The 12,453-nt window shown below is 53.1% G+C and overlaps 1 protein-coding gene across 1 annotated transcript in view; it reads right to left on the bottom strand.

The window, feature by feature from the left end:
- Nucleotides 1-12,453, bottom strand: part of PBX1 (PBX homeobox 1) — a 66,281-nt gene that overhangs the window by 406 nt on the left and 53,422 nt on the right. Inside the window, exons 6-8 of the mRNA XM_035900811.1 lie at nt 10,020-10,132; nt 8,457-8,546; nt 1-1,448 (exon numbers count right to left, since the gene is read on the bottom strand). The exon at nt 1-1,448 is cut by the window's left edge and continues 406 nt beyond it. Coding sequence (XP_035756704.1) covers nt 1,356-1,448; nt 8,457-8,546; nt 10,020-10,132 — 296 coding nt within the window. The 3' untranslated portion in view covers nt 1-1,355. The remainder of the gene's footprint in view (nt 1,449-8,456; nt 8,547-10,019; nt 10,133-12,453) is intronic.

The raw sequence follows: 12,453 nt of genomic DNA, 5'->3' as shown, positions 1-12,453 counted from the left end.
TTCCTTACCACCCATCACCACCTGTCCAAAAAGCAGACCAGAAACCCCACGAGTGCTCCTGTGACTTGGGATGCCATTCCCAGGACAAAACCAGCAGCGTCAGTTGAAAGACATCCCCAAGCAGGGCATTCACCCGTCTTGCAGAGCCTCCACCATCAAGCAAACCTGTTGCATTAAGCGTTTACCAAAACCACCCGTCGCACTCACCCCACCACATCCAGCCCCTGGGAATCCGCTGCCTGTCCCTTGCTGCCTGCCTGGCAGGGCTTTGGGAACACATCGGATGCCACCAACCTCTGTGGGTCCTGCCTGCACTGGGGAACCCACCTCCTCCTCTTCCACAGCACGTCACACTCCTGAAAACACAAGCCAACACCCTGTGACACTCTCCCTGCCAGAATGAACTCCACCGCCCGCCTCCCTAGGTGCTGTGGGAAAGCTGCTGGGGTCCCATCAATCATCCGCGCCTGATCCTGCGCAACATCATGGAGGTGCTCAGCGCCTTGTTATCAGCAATAGCCATTTCTCATCCACCTCTGCCTTGTTTCCTTCCCCCCTCTCCTCCCCTTCAACAGTGGGCAAGGAGGGTGGTGGGGGCTTCATGGCTCATCCAGCTTTGGGATGTGCAGCAGAGCAGGGCAGGGACCGTGAAGAGTCGTTGGTTTCCCAGGGCTGGGAATGGGCCGGTACCTTTTGGAAGTGAAGGAGAGCACACCAGCTCCTTCTCCTGCGTGCCCGGGGGGGCTGCATTCACCTGCCCTGTCACCAGCAGTGCCCAGCAGACAGCTCACCGAGGCGGGGCGGGCGCGGGGAGGCAATGCGCTGGGCTGCGGCCAGGGCCGGTGGAGATGAGGCGGCAGCGGGGCTGCGGTGGCGTTTCCCTATGGAGAGGTAGCGTGAGAGACGGGGGGTGGCGAGGGGGGCTGCCTGCTAGTAAAGGAACGAGACGCGACTGAGGTACGTGTGTGGCTCCTCAGAAAGATGCCCAGCGTGAGGCTGTACACTGCTTTGGGGTTGTTTTGTGTGGCGGCAGTTGATTTTTGCTTTTCCTCCTTAAAATCCTTCTACCTGTCGACACATCCTTCGGTGGGAAGGGGTGAGGGGAAGGGAGTGGTGTTGTGGCGGTGGCAGGGAGGGGGAGAGCGGCTTCTACCCAGAAAAGAAAGGGAAGAGAGTATAAAGAAGTGTCCAGATTGGCTGAAAAAAGCATCCCGACGAAGAGAAGAGAAGAGGAGTCTTCTTGTGTGTGCTGATTGGGTTCACCTCCAGTCTGACTGCTGCGGTGTTAGGAGAGGTCCCCTCCCCTCCTGCCCCCGCCGGGGCCGGCTCAGCCAGGGATGCAATTTGCTGGGAGATCAGTTGGAGGTATCAGAGTGAACGCTGCCAGGGCCTTCTGTGGGGGAGGTCACTGACGATGGGGTAGTAGCGTCTTGCCAACCTCCATTAGCCTGCAGGAAGGGAGACACGTAGACGTCAGTCACCCAACGGCACGCCCAGCCCTACCCAAGCTGCCCATCCGCCTCAGACCTTCCCAGTTGTCCCTTGGCAGGGGCCGATGTAGGAGCCAAAGATGTCCCCTCTGGCTCCCCCATCCCACCACGGACTGCGGGGCTCCATTGGTGGGACGGGGCCAGGAACAATTCTGTCGAAAACAGGGGCTCATGGAAACTCTGTCCTTTAAAAAATTCTATTTTTCTCCAGAAACCCTGAACTCTGGTTGTTTGGATTTTTTTTTGCCCCTGAATAGGACCCTTCCCCATATGGAAGGAGGAAAATAGCAAACACCTCACTCCAGAAACCCCACCCTGGGACATCATCTGGACCAGGGTGCTATGAACAAGCAGAACAAGCAATGGGTCCCAAGGGACCTCTGAGCCATGCCATGTCCCCCAGCATCGCTCCATGTCCCCCAGCATTGCTCCATGTCCCCTCTTGCCACCTTTTCAGACACCCCCCCCAGCCCTGCTGCATGGACCCTGTGTGGGGGGAAGCCATCACCACCAAGCCCTGCCGTGGGGAAGACACGCTGCCCACACACCTCTCCTGCCTCTGTGAAGGCCGTGTTTGGGGATTTGGGCCACCTCTCTGCTCCCAGTGCAGAGCCTTCCCCTCCTCACTTTGTAGTAAAACCACAAACAAATTTCTGCTGCCTTGGGGCTGGTCCTCCATGCTCCCCATCACCCCTCTCTTGAGGGACCCCAAGCCACAGCACAATGGAGGTGCCACCACCATATCCCATCTGAGGGTTCGTACAGCAAAGCACGGTGGATAATTTGTTTCTTCTCCTAAAAACAGATGCAGAGCCAAACTCTCCAGCCTCTCCGGAACAGAGCTACCGGAGGGCCCCAGCTGCCGCAGGCAGCAGGCAGCAGCGCACAGAAGCTGCTCCTCCATGGCTGCCATCCCCTTTGGAGAGGAGCAGATGTTGCACCCAACCTCCTCTGCCTGCTCTGACATTGATTCAGTGCTTGGCTAATTAATCCTTCCCAACCACTGCCTGAACTCAAATCGGTAGCTGCCACCGTCCTGCTTTAAACCTGCCCAGGCTGCTTTGCCCTCTCTGGCTGCCCATTCCCCCTCCTGGCACAAGGCATCCATCACTGGCCCGGCTAGCCGGGCCCCTGCAGACCCCTGAAGTCGGGTAAGGGTAGCAAAAGCCTCATTGCCCCGAGGTGCCGAGCAGCCATCCAGGACTCGCCGGTGGGTTGTCCACACTGCCAACCAACTCCTGCCTGCCCGAGAGGCAACTGAGATTGGAGCAAAGAGCCGTGGGAACCCACATTTTGAGGGATGAGGCCACCTCGCAGCGGGACATGCACAAAGCAAAAAAGACAGAGCCGTGCAGACACACAGCAGGCTTCTCTGTTCTTCCATGTGCATGTGGGAGTGTGCAAACATGCTCCCTTGCAAAGGGATTCAGGCAACAGCAAGGAAGATAGGAGTCGCCACCTGAGCTTGCTAGCAGGTTGGCAAATCCTGTTCCACTTCACCTTGGGTGCAAGCACGAAACCAGACTATGCACAAATATCAGCAGCCCCGTGTGCCCGCTGCCAGCAGAGACCCTGGGCTCGCTGTGTCCACCACCCTCACCAGCTTCCATCCGCTGGGCCCTGACCCACCATCCCTGTGCTCCCCGAGATGCAATATCCACCCTTACATGTCTTGGACCACTGCAAGAGGCAGCAATTACTGTAGATTATCAGCCCGACAATGACAGGCCGCGTAAAGAGAGACACAGAGCCAACTCCACCGCCCCGAGACTGGCATATTCAAGTACACTTAGGACATTAATAGCAATTTACGTGCCATCAGTGAGGGAGAACCACAATAGCTGTGCTGGCAGCCTCTTATTACCAAGCCTGTTATTTGTTGGAGTTACAAGCTATAATCACAACAGAAACTTTCAAAACCCTTATCTTCCGTGACGCACCAAATCTATTTCAGAGCCGTAATTGCTATGTCACCGGAGAGTTTGCTGCTTAATGCACTCAGATGCCATTTAGTGTTTGCAGGGTCATTACGGCGAGCAGGAGGGGGGGAGAGCGGAGGGGGCCGCACGGAGCAGGGCTCCGTCCCTATTGTGCTGAACTATTTTTAGCGAGGCTTTTGCGTGCCAGCCACGGTTGGAAGGAGCGAGAGGGAGAGCGTCTTGCAGACAGCGACTGCAGTGCCTTGATGTTTAGCACCCTGCCTCCCAAAATGCTGGGGAGCCCGACTGCACTCAGGATTGGGAATCAGCCTTCATGTCTTGCAGGAGCCTGTGCTGCACCACCTCAGTGGCATGCAGTGGGAAGACAAGAGGATACTGGGGAGAGGCTGACCCGGATCGGGGCACCCTCCACAGACTCCACACCCTCCTTCTCCCCCAGCGTGGGAAGGTCCCAAGTTATGGGTCAAGTGATGGAAAGGAGGCCCCAAATTTGGCCATGACTTTATCATCTTGATGCCATCCTTTGGTATGGACAAGCCGTCCATGAGGAGGTCGGATCCTTCCCCAGGCAGAGGACATGCAGGTACCGTCCACTCTCATCCCTCCTTTCCTGGAGTTCACCCCGTTGCTGCACAGACCGAGCCACGCATAGGATACATCTGATTTCACCCAGTCGGCCCTGCCTGTTTCCAAAGCAAGGAGATCCCTTGGGATCTGACTGTAGTAAATCCCTTGGTATCTCCCTCAAAGATGAAGGAGTCTTCCAAGGAGGCTGCTGCTACTTGCAGACTCTCTGAGGAGCCCCTGCACATAGCTGTGACTTTTCAGGAGGGGGAGAAGCCAAAGACAGAGCAATGGTCTCCAGGACATCTCTTTATATGTCACCTTCTGGTGCCAGAGGACATACAAGGCCTTGGTGGCTGTCCAAGTGGCAGAGCCCTGGTGATGGATTGCTGAAGCAACTGGTTTTGGTGCCCATTTCCACAGGTCTCACAGCATTTTTGTCACCTCCAGCAAGTCTAGTTGGCTGTCTGCCTGGGCTGCCTATGTGGGGCTGGGAGATGACTTTCTGCCAATTTTTAAAGGCGCCTTCTGCTTCACACAGAGGCTGTCTCGATGACCCACCTTCTGTGACCAAATCCTTGTCCCACCATCAATGGGGCAGGGTGTCAGGTCAGCCTCCAAACACACCAGATACTGGTGAGTCTGTCAGATGGGGAGTAGCTTCAAAGCAGTTTCAGACCTCTGAGCCTTTGAGAGCTTGTATCGGTGTCTCCTTTTGATATGCACTGAAGCTCTTATTATACACCAGAGAATCACGCCTTGTCTGGCCATCACTTTCCAAGGGTCACGGCAGCAGTCTTGGGGACACACCAAGGCATCCCTGATAGATGGAGCTTGGGCACTGAAGCCCTGCCAGACCAACTTCCATATCCCAGCTCGTGATCACAATCACAAACCCTAGCTTGATCATGATGGTGAACCATAGCTTTCTGAGAAACAGCAACAACTGTCTTTTCAAGGCTCAAATTCTTAGAGAAAAGGGTCTCAGCACAAGCGAAGAGGTCTCACCTCCTACCAGTGATCCTCACTGACAAGAGCAGATGCAAAACTCAACGGCAGAACCTGCCACTGACCACCACCATCATGGTCACACACACTGCTCTGTCAATAGGCACAGCTCTGCACAACAGCAGTTTTCAATCAAAACCCTTGCACCCTGATGAACTTTATAAAGCTCCTCATTTTAGACTTTTAAATGATCTATAAATTAAATTAAAAAAATTCCCAGAAGAAATTTCTGAAAGGGTTTTTCTTTAAGATGACTATAGCTCATTCATTCATTAGCAGATGGGGGAACTAAAGCACTTTGTTGATTTACAGCCACAAGGCAGTGGCAGAAAGGGCTATGTTCTAGGATGGGACCCTCCAGAGGATTATGGCAATAAAGATCCAACTTCTACTGGAACCCACCAGAACCTGGACATCTAAATGCTTTGAAACCCCTAGCCTTGGGGATCTCCAGCTGGGTGCACACACAGACCCCCCACAAACGAGCACTGTCCAGAGGAACCAGACACTTAACACCTCTCGCTTAATGGTGCAAAATCCCTTAACCTCAAAGCTTGCAAAAAGGGCTGGATCAGGCCCCAAACATCCCCTCCTTTCAGGTGGAGGAGTCCCTCCTTCCTCTCAGTGCTACTCAAGGCTGGGTACCTTCAAGAAGCCTCCTGCCTCTACCACCCCTCCATCACCAAGAGCATCGCCATCACTTGCCAGGACCGGCACTGCCCGACGCTGTCTCCACCTGCAGGAGAAGGTGGTTGTTCTCGCTCTGCCTCAGCCATCACTGGGGGTCACAGAGATCGCGATGGCTGGGACATCGCCCATTATCCTGCTAACGACGCAGAACTGACTCCAGCCCTTTCCACCCTGCGGAGCGGTCTGTCAGCCGTTGAGCAGCAGAGCCACGGAGGGAACAGGGCTTTGGGTAGATTCCTGTCCTCAGCTGTCATGACTCACATGCATTTAAAAATTCATCCTCCATCAAGGAAGGCAAACCCCCAGCATTGTCTCCCCTGCCAAGGTTTGTAGCGGTGGAGCTGGGCAACCTGCCGCTGACTTCCCAGCCCTGACGGGCTCCGGGGATGACTTAACCTCAGCCCCGTGCAGACATCTTTGTGACAGGGCTCTTGACTAGGTTTCGGCTCATCTCCTTCCAGCAGCTCACGGGGATGCTTGGGTGACACAGGGACACTTTCTGTGTCGCTAAGCAGCTTTCCTCCACATGCCACTGCCCATCTTTGGCATTAAAGGGTTCAGGGGGAAGGCAGGGAAGCCCTGCCTGCTGCGAGACAGCCACCCTGCCTGCGCTCAGCAGCTCCCCAGGACCAATGCTCGCCGGAGGACAGCCATACTTTGGGGGTGGACAAACTAAGGTCTGTCATGGGACCTAGCTGGATGGGAAGACATTAAGTGACAATAAAAGCTACAGGGAGGAGCATGCTGCCTGGGATACAGGGGAAGCAAAACATTTGGGGACGGAGAGACAACCTAGAAGATGCTTCCTAAACTATCCGCTCAGCTCTGGACTCCCTGCCTTGCTCCCCATGCCTAACCACAGCTTTATGGGGAAACAAGGCATCACCCCCAAACCCAGGCAGTTGCTTTTCCCACTTGCCACCCTGCCCCTCTCTGAACAACATCCAATTCAGGCCAGTTTGGGCTCCTGCCCTCCTAGAAAACCAGCCTGAGCAGCCATCAGATGCCACCATTCCGGGTCCCCGTTTGTGAAGCGCAGGGGGGGACCGTTGAGCCCCTGCCCGCTCTCAGCTCACTAGTTCCCAGTGCTGCTCGTGGTAACACTGGTTCTCCCAGTTCCACAGCCAGAAATACCAGCCCAGCCCTCCTCATCTTATTTAGCTTTTGAGTTCCCACTACCTCTTTCTTCTCTTCTCCCCCCTCGCGCCCTCCCTGCCTCGTAATCCCCAGCAGCAACCCTCCCCCAAATTTTAGCTTAACCCAGCCCACTGTTATTTTCCAAGCCAACTGCAACCATAATCAGCTCAGCCTCTTTCCTTGGGGGTATTTTAATTTATACAAAAGTATCATCTCTTATCATGATCAGCCTGCGATTCATTTACTCTCCAAGTATTAAAAAGCCAGAAAGGGAATAAATTCAGCGCACGAAGAAATTAATGCGGAACGATAGGCTCTTTCATGTGGCATTTCCAAGCACCGTTTTTGCAACGGGCTTATGTAATGAGACATAATTATCTGCACATGTTCAATTACATTACTTCACAAATCCTCCCTGCCTCTGCCTCCTGACGTCAAGCTGCCCACTAAGCCCCGGCGCCTGCAGGAGAGGGGAGTGCAACCCCCCGTCCCACTGCAACCCTTTCCCTGCACCCTCTCCCCACCGCTGGCGGTGGCTGCTCACATGCGGATGGCCCAAAGACAGTCACACGCAAGGTGACAAATGGCACAAGCCTTGACCAGGAGGGTGACAGGACTGGATGATGCACCCCACTAGGGTGCTCTGCTGTGGGACCACAGTCCCACCCAGAGGACCACTGTCCTCCTGCCCAGCCCGAGACCACCCCACCTCAACCTTCAGCCTCCTCAACGGGGACCGCAGCAGCCAGCCACATCCAGAGCCAGCTGCCCCCTCCTCCGTGCCACCCCGGACACCACCACCACCATCCACTCAACGCTCACAGCCTCCCTTTCCAGGCTGCCCTCTTCTCCCAGCTTGCTGTCACCACTGCTGAGATGGCGGACGATTGATCTGAGAAATGAAGTTGGATTGCTGTCCCGAATCTACACTGGGTTCTCCTTGTGTGTGTCTGATCGATTTCCCCCTGTGCGACACAGCTTGTCGCTACGAATTTTCATGCTAGTCAGAACCCGCCAGCGCACCCAAGAACAAGGAGAAGATGCTCCAGAGACCGCCCTCCCCCTTGCATCCTCCCCCAGTCGGGTTGGGCGAGGTTTTCTTGGGTTGATGTTGGTTGGCTTTGTGGGTTTTTTTCTCCTTTTATTTGCAATTGTTAATGCTGCCAACCCCATCACCACTGTGCTTTCGGATGCCGGCCAGGGATGGGTTATTTTTAGATGGTCGCTCCAGGATGGTGCCATTGGCCTCCACGTGGAGCCATCTCTGGACCAGGGCGTTCGCAGTGACATTCCCCACCACAGTTACGCGAGGTGTCACCTGTTTAGCAGCTCCTCTCGGCCGAGCGCATGTGGCCGCAGGTGCCAGGCAAACACTGATCGGCTCTGACAGTCCTAGACGCCAGCTGCCTGCACAAAGCCTGCCCGGTCGCCACTTTTTTTGTGGGCAAAGCTCTGCCGTTGGCGTGACCGATCCAGAAGCAATAAATTAGGTGACCGTAAAAGCAAAGACAAGTCCTACTAAGTGGCATTCTGAGCCCTATGGCTTTGAAATAATTGGTAGTGAGAGAACAAAAATGAAAAAAAAAAAAATAAAAACAAGAACCCGAGCCTGTTTTTTTTTTCTTACACTGATGCCCTGCGGACTATACATCTGACTTGCTGCGAGTCCATCACTGTATCCTCCTGTCTGGCTGATAACATGGCGAAGGGTATCCACCTAAACAGACCAACGACAACAAAGACACAAATTAGAGTGAATGAAAGGTTAGTGGGCAAAGCCGCTTTGGTTCATCTTTGGCATGATAAAAACAAACAGTAACAATAATACTACTAATAGAAGTATATATTTAAAGAGGGGGAAAAGAGAACCGCAGTTGGTCTCGTGGTGAGAGTCAAGCCAGAGGATTGCTCCTGCCTCCTTCACCACCCCCACCTGCCCCCGCATCCCTGTCATGCTCTCCTTGGTCCCAAGTCTTGCGACGAAAACAGTGGAGAGGGAGGACAGCATGGCAAGCGTGGTGTGGGACCTCCTGGAGCACATCGCTGCTGCCAGCTCTACCATTGCACTCAAGGACCCATGTTCCTACCCCTATCCCCTTCCATCCTTTGGCCCCAAGCACTGGGAAGCTCACAGCAGTGGAAGGAGATCCTTGGAGTTGGCTGAGTGCCTTCATTTCAGGGGGCCCAGAGAGGAAATATACCTACCAAGGCAAAGGCACCGGCAGCTCTCCTCTGGATGCCCCATTCCTCTCCCTCCACTTCCCCAGCCCAGCCCCAGCAGGGGTACGCGCAGTGAGCACATCTTGTTGCCCACGGACGGCACGCTTGCTCTGCATCCAGCACTGCGAGGGGAGCAACCTCAGATTTAGAGAGCTCTCCTCGCCCGATGCAGAAGTGTCAGAGTGGCTGTCGTCTCTCAACACAGTACAGAGCCTTAGATGCCAGAGCGTCGACTGATGGCACATCTGGACATCGGATGGGAGGCGGGAGATCTAAGTGAGTTCTTGGCTATTTAAAATTCTTTCGTTTTGCCCAAAGCATGGGTTGAAGTTTCAGTAACGCTGCTCAAAGCTCACTTGTTCTGTCTTGATCATGTGCACGTGGGTGGTGTGAGTGCCTGTGCTTTGGGGAGGTGGGGAGATGAGGGGTGGCTTTTAGTTAAAAAAAAAAAAAAAAAATCTAGCTGTTTATTTGAGCATTTCTTGCCTTTCAGTAGACACCTGGTTCGGCATCAAAGGAGTAAGTGGAAGCCTTGTAAAATGAGACACCAGTCCAAACATCTGGCCCCTTCCCTTGGAAGAATAGAGCAAGCAGAACCTAAACCTCAGCTGCTTTCGTTTGAGTTCATGCCTGTTCTCCTGAACCTCCTCTCCTTCTAGTACGACTATCAAGCCAGAGCCAAATGCATTCACAAAGTGTGGGCAAGTCTCCTCAAGACCATGGTTGTTGGTTTGGTTGCGTGTTTGGTTTTGGTTTCTTTTGGATTGGTTTTTTTTGGTGGTTGTTGCTGTTGCTTTTTTTGGTTGGTTGGTTGTTTTTTTCAGTTTGGTTTGCCTTTTTTAAGTGTTGGTTGGTTCATTTGTGCTGGTTGAGATTTGCTCTTTTCGGACGGGAGGGAGAAGTGCCAATACAATCAAAGGCTCCTCCAACACTAATGCATTCACTGGCAGTACATCGGATGGGTCCCTACCTGTGACTGCACGTTGGCTCCAACCTGGGCCCCTTGGTAAGAATCCCCATTGAGAGACTGCACGCTCATGAACAAATCTCCAGAGTTTGACATGTTAAAAGAACTGGAAGAACCTGGAAAGGAGAGAGTGAGGCACCTGAATCACAGAAAGGAAAAAGATCCACCCCATGACTCTCAGCCAAGAGGAAGGAACAACATGCCAAGCAACCACAAAACCAAAACACACAGTCAGGTTAGTAGTATGAAGAACAGAGCAAGCAAAAAAAAAGGGATGCACTCTTGAGGTTATTCAAAGCCACATGTTGTTACAGCTCAATGCCAAGAACATTCTTCAACAGCTCCTCAGCTGGAGGAAGGATTCTTCATGCTCTCAACTGAGACAAACAAAACCCAGCCTGGAGGACTCGGACAGCCCTTTTATTTCAGGGCATCAAAATCCTTCAGGCAGCTTTGAAAATCTTGGATGCTGGAGGTGTCCACCCGGCAGACTGCATTGGAGAACAGAATTACCCAAACAAGCCTCGCTATCAAGAGCGGAAGCCTTTTCAGCAGGGCGAACCAGGCCCACACTACTGCTGTTTCTGAGAAGCTCAGATCAGGGTGGGTAAGTCTACACTGAGCTGCTTTCTGCAGGGTGTGCACATCCAGACACCATCCAGTTCCAGGGCTGGAGCTCCCACTGAGCCACAGGGAGCTCTGCAAGGGAGTGGTGCTTGGGGTTTGCCTTCAGGACATCAGGAACCCATCACTGGTGGGAACTGCAGTGCACCAGGAGCGAAGGCTCGCAAAAACATGAAGGCATCTGCGCTAGGCTCCCAGTACCCATCACGTCAGCAAATGTCTTTCATCGTGATGGGCCATGAGAGAATGAAAGGGTGTCACAGCCCTCCTGGGCCAGCTGCCCCAGAAGAATGAGCTCTGTAGGCAAATTCCCCACCGCATGCACCAGTCGCCAGTGTTACGCTAAAAAATTATAATGGTGAAGACAACTGGGTGGGATCAGGAAATAAAAAAAGACAAATGAAAAGAAAAATAAAATAATCCCGCCTTTGCAGAAACAAGGCTTTCTGCTTTTCAGCTTTGAGATATCTGAGCACCTCCTCAACTCCAGGAAGAAGCAAACCTGTCATGTAACTGGAAGGCGGGGGAGGAGGGAAGGGGGTTAAAAATAAATAAAAAGGTTTTATGGGATTATTTCAGAACTTATCGTGCAGATCAGCGCGTTAAGTGTGAGACAGCTCAACGTGCAAGGTTTGGTTATATACATGACGTTAGCCTTGGAAAGGAGAGACCTCAGGGGCCCAGGTCAGCTATGCTTTCAGCTCCAACCCCAAATACACTCTCATCATCTCCACTGCCACTTGGAAGACTGGCAACCACAGTCCTGGTGGAATTGCCCAACTATGGCTCATGCGTACGCTCTGAGAAACGCCTGGCAACCCCCCTCCCTTTGCTGGAGAGCAATGAAACACTGCACAGACCCCAGCTCTGCCCTGGGGGTGGACCAGGAAGGCTCCTCTGAAGGAAGCCACCTCCACGAAAGGTCAGGGAGCAGGTGGGAGGTCTACGCTGGGGCCTTCATGTTCACTAAACTCTCTGCTGCTCTCTTTGCAACTGGCTCTTTTGTCAGGTGCTGGCAATTCTCAGAATTGAAGGAAAACAGAAACGTCACTGCTAGATACAACACCCAAGACAGTCAAGAGAAAGACTCATCTTGAGCACAGTGAGTCTTAGATCAGGACCCTCCCACCGGTGCCTGAAAAGAGCAGAGCCAGGAATAGCTCATTGCCTGTACTCACTGTCAACCCTGCCCAACCTGTTTCAGAGAGCAATCTCACAGCACAGCGTAAAATAACCAGGACTAGTCAGAAGGCAGCTGTAACCATCACCTCCTCTGCTCAGCTGGCAAAGGGCTCCTGTCACTTCCCAACCTCTCAGGCTACTTGCTACTTTAAAGGCAAAAAACCTGGGGAAATGAGCTGGCAGACTGAGGATAGCCCACCCTGACACCCCTCAACTTTAAGCATGAAGATGGGCACTTTTCACATAACAGAGATGCTTCCTACAAATGATCGCTTTGACCACCAGCACAAAAAGCACAGGGCAGGAACATGGCTTCGTACTCCTGCAGTGGCTGAGAACCCAAGAACTTTGCAGCTACCACTCACAAGAAGCAGAGAATATTCTCCTATTCTTTTAAGGTGAGCAGAAACAAATAACCGGTGGCAGTGCTGGGAAGAGGACTCGGGAATCCCTGAGCACCTGACAGGGCACCACTATCACTCTGCCCCTAGCAGAGCAACATTTCATCCCACCTTCCCCTAACCAAAAGAAAATTATAACAATAGTAACAAATAAAAATGCCATAAACTTAACTGATGTTTTACTGAAACTTAACAAACCTGGCTGTAAAATTGAGACTGGGAGGGAGGAA

Source organism: Egretta garzetta, unplaced genomic scaffold (genome assembly GCF_000687185.1).
Source record: "Egretta garzetta isolate BGI_Z169 unplaced genomic scaffold, ASM68718v1 scaffold598, whole genome shotgun sequence".
NCBI lineage: Eukaryota > Metazoa > Chordata > Aves > Pelecaniformes > Ardeidae > Egretta > Egretta garzetta.
This window is presented reverse-complemented; position numbering and strand designations above follow the sequence as displayed.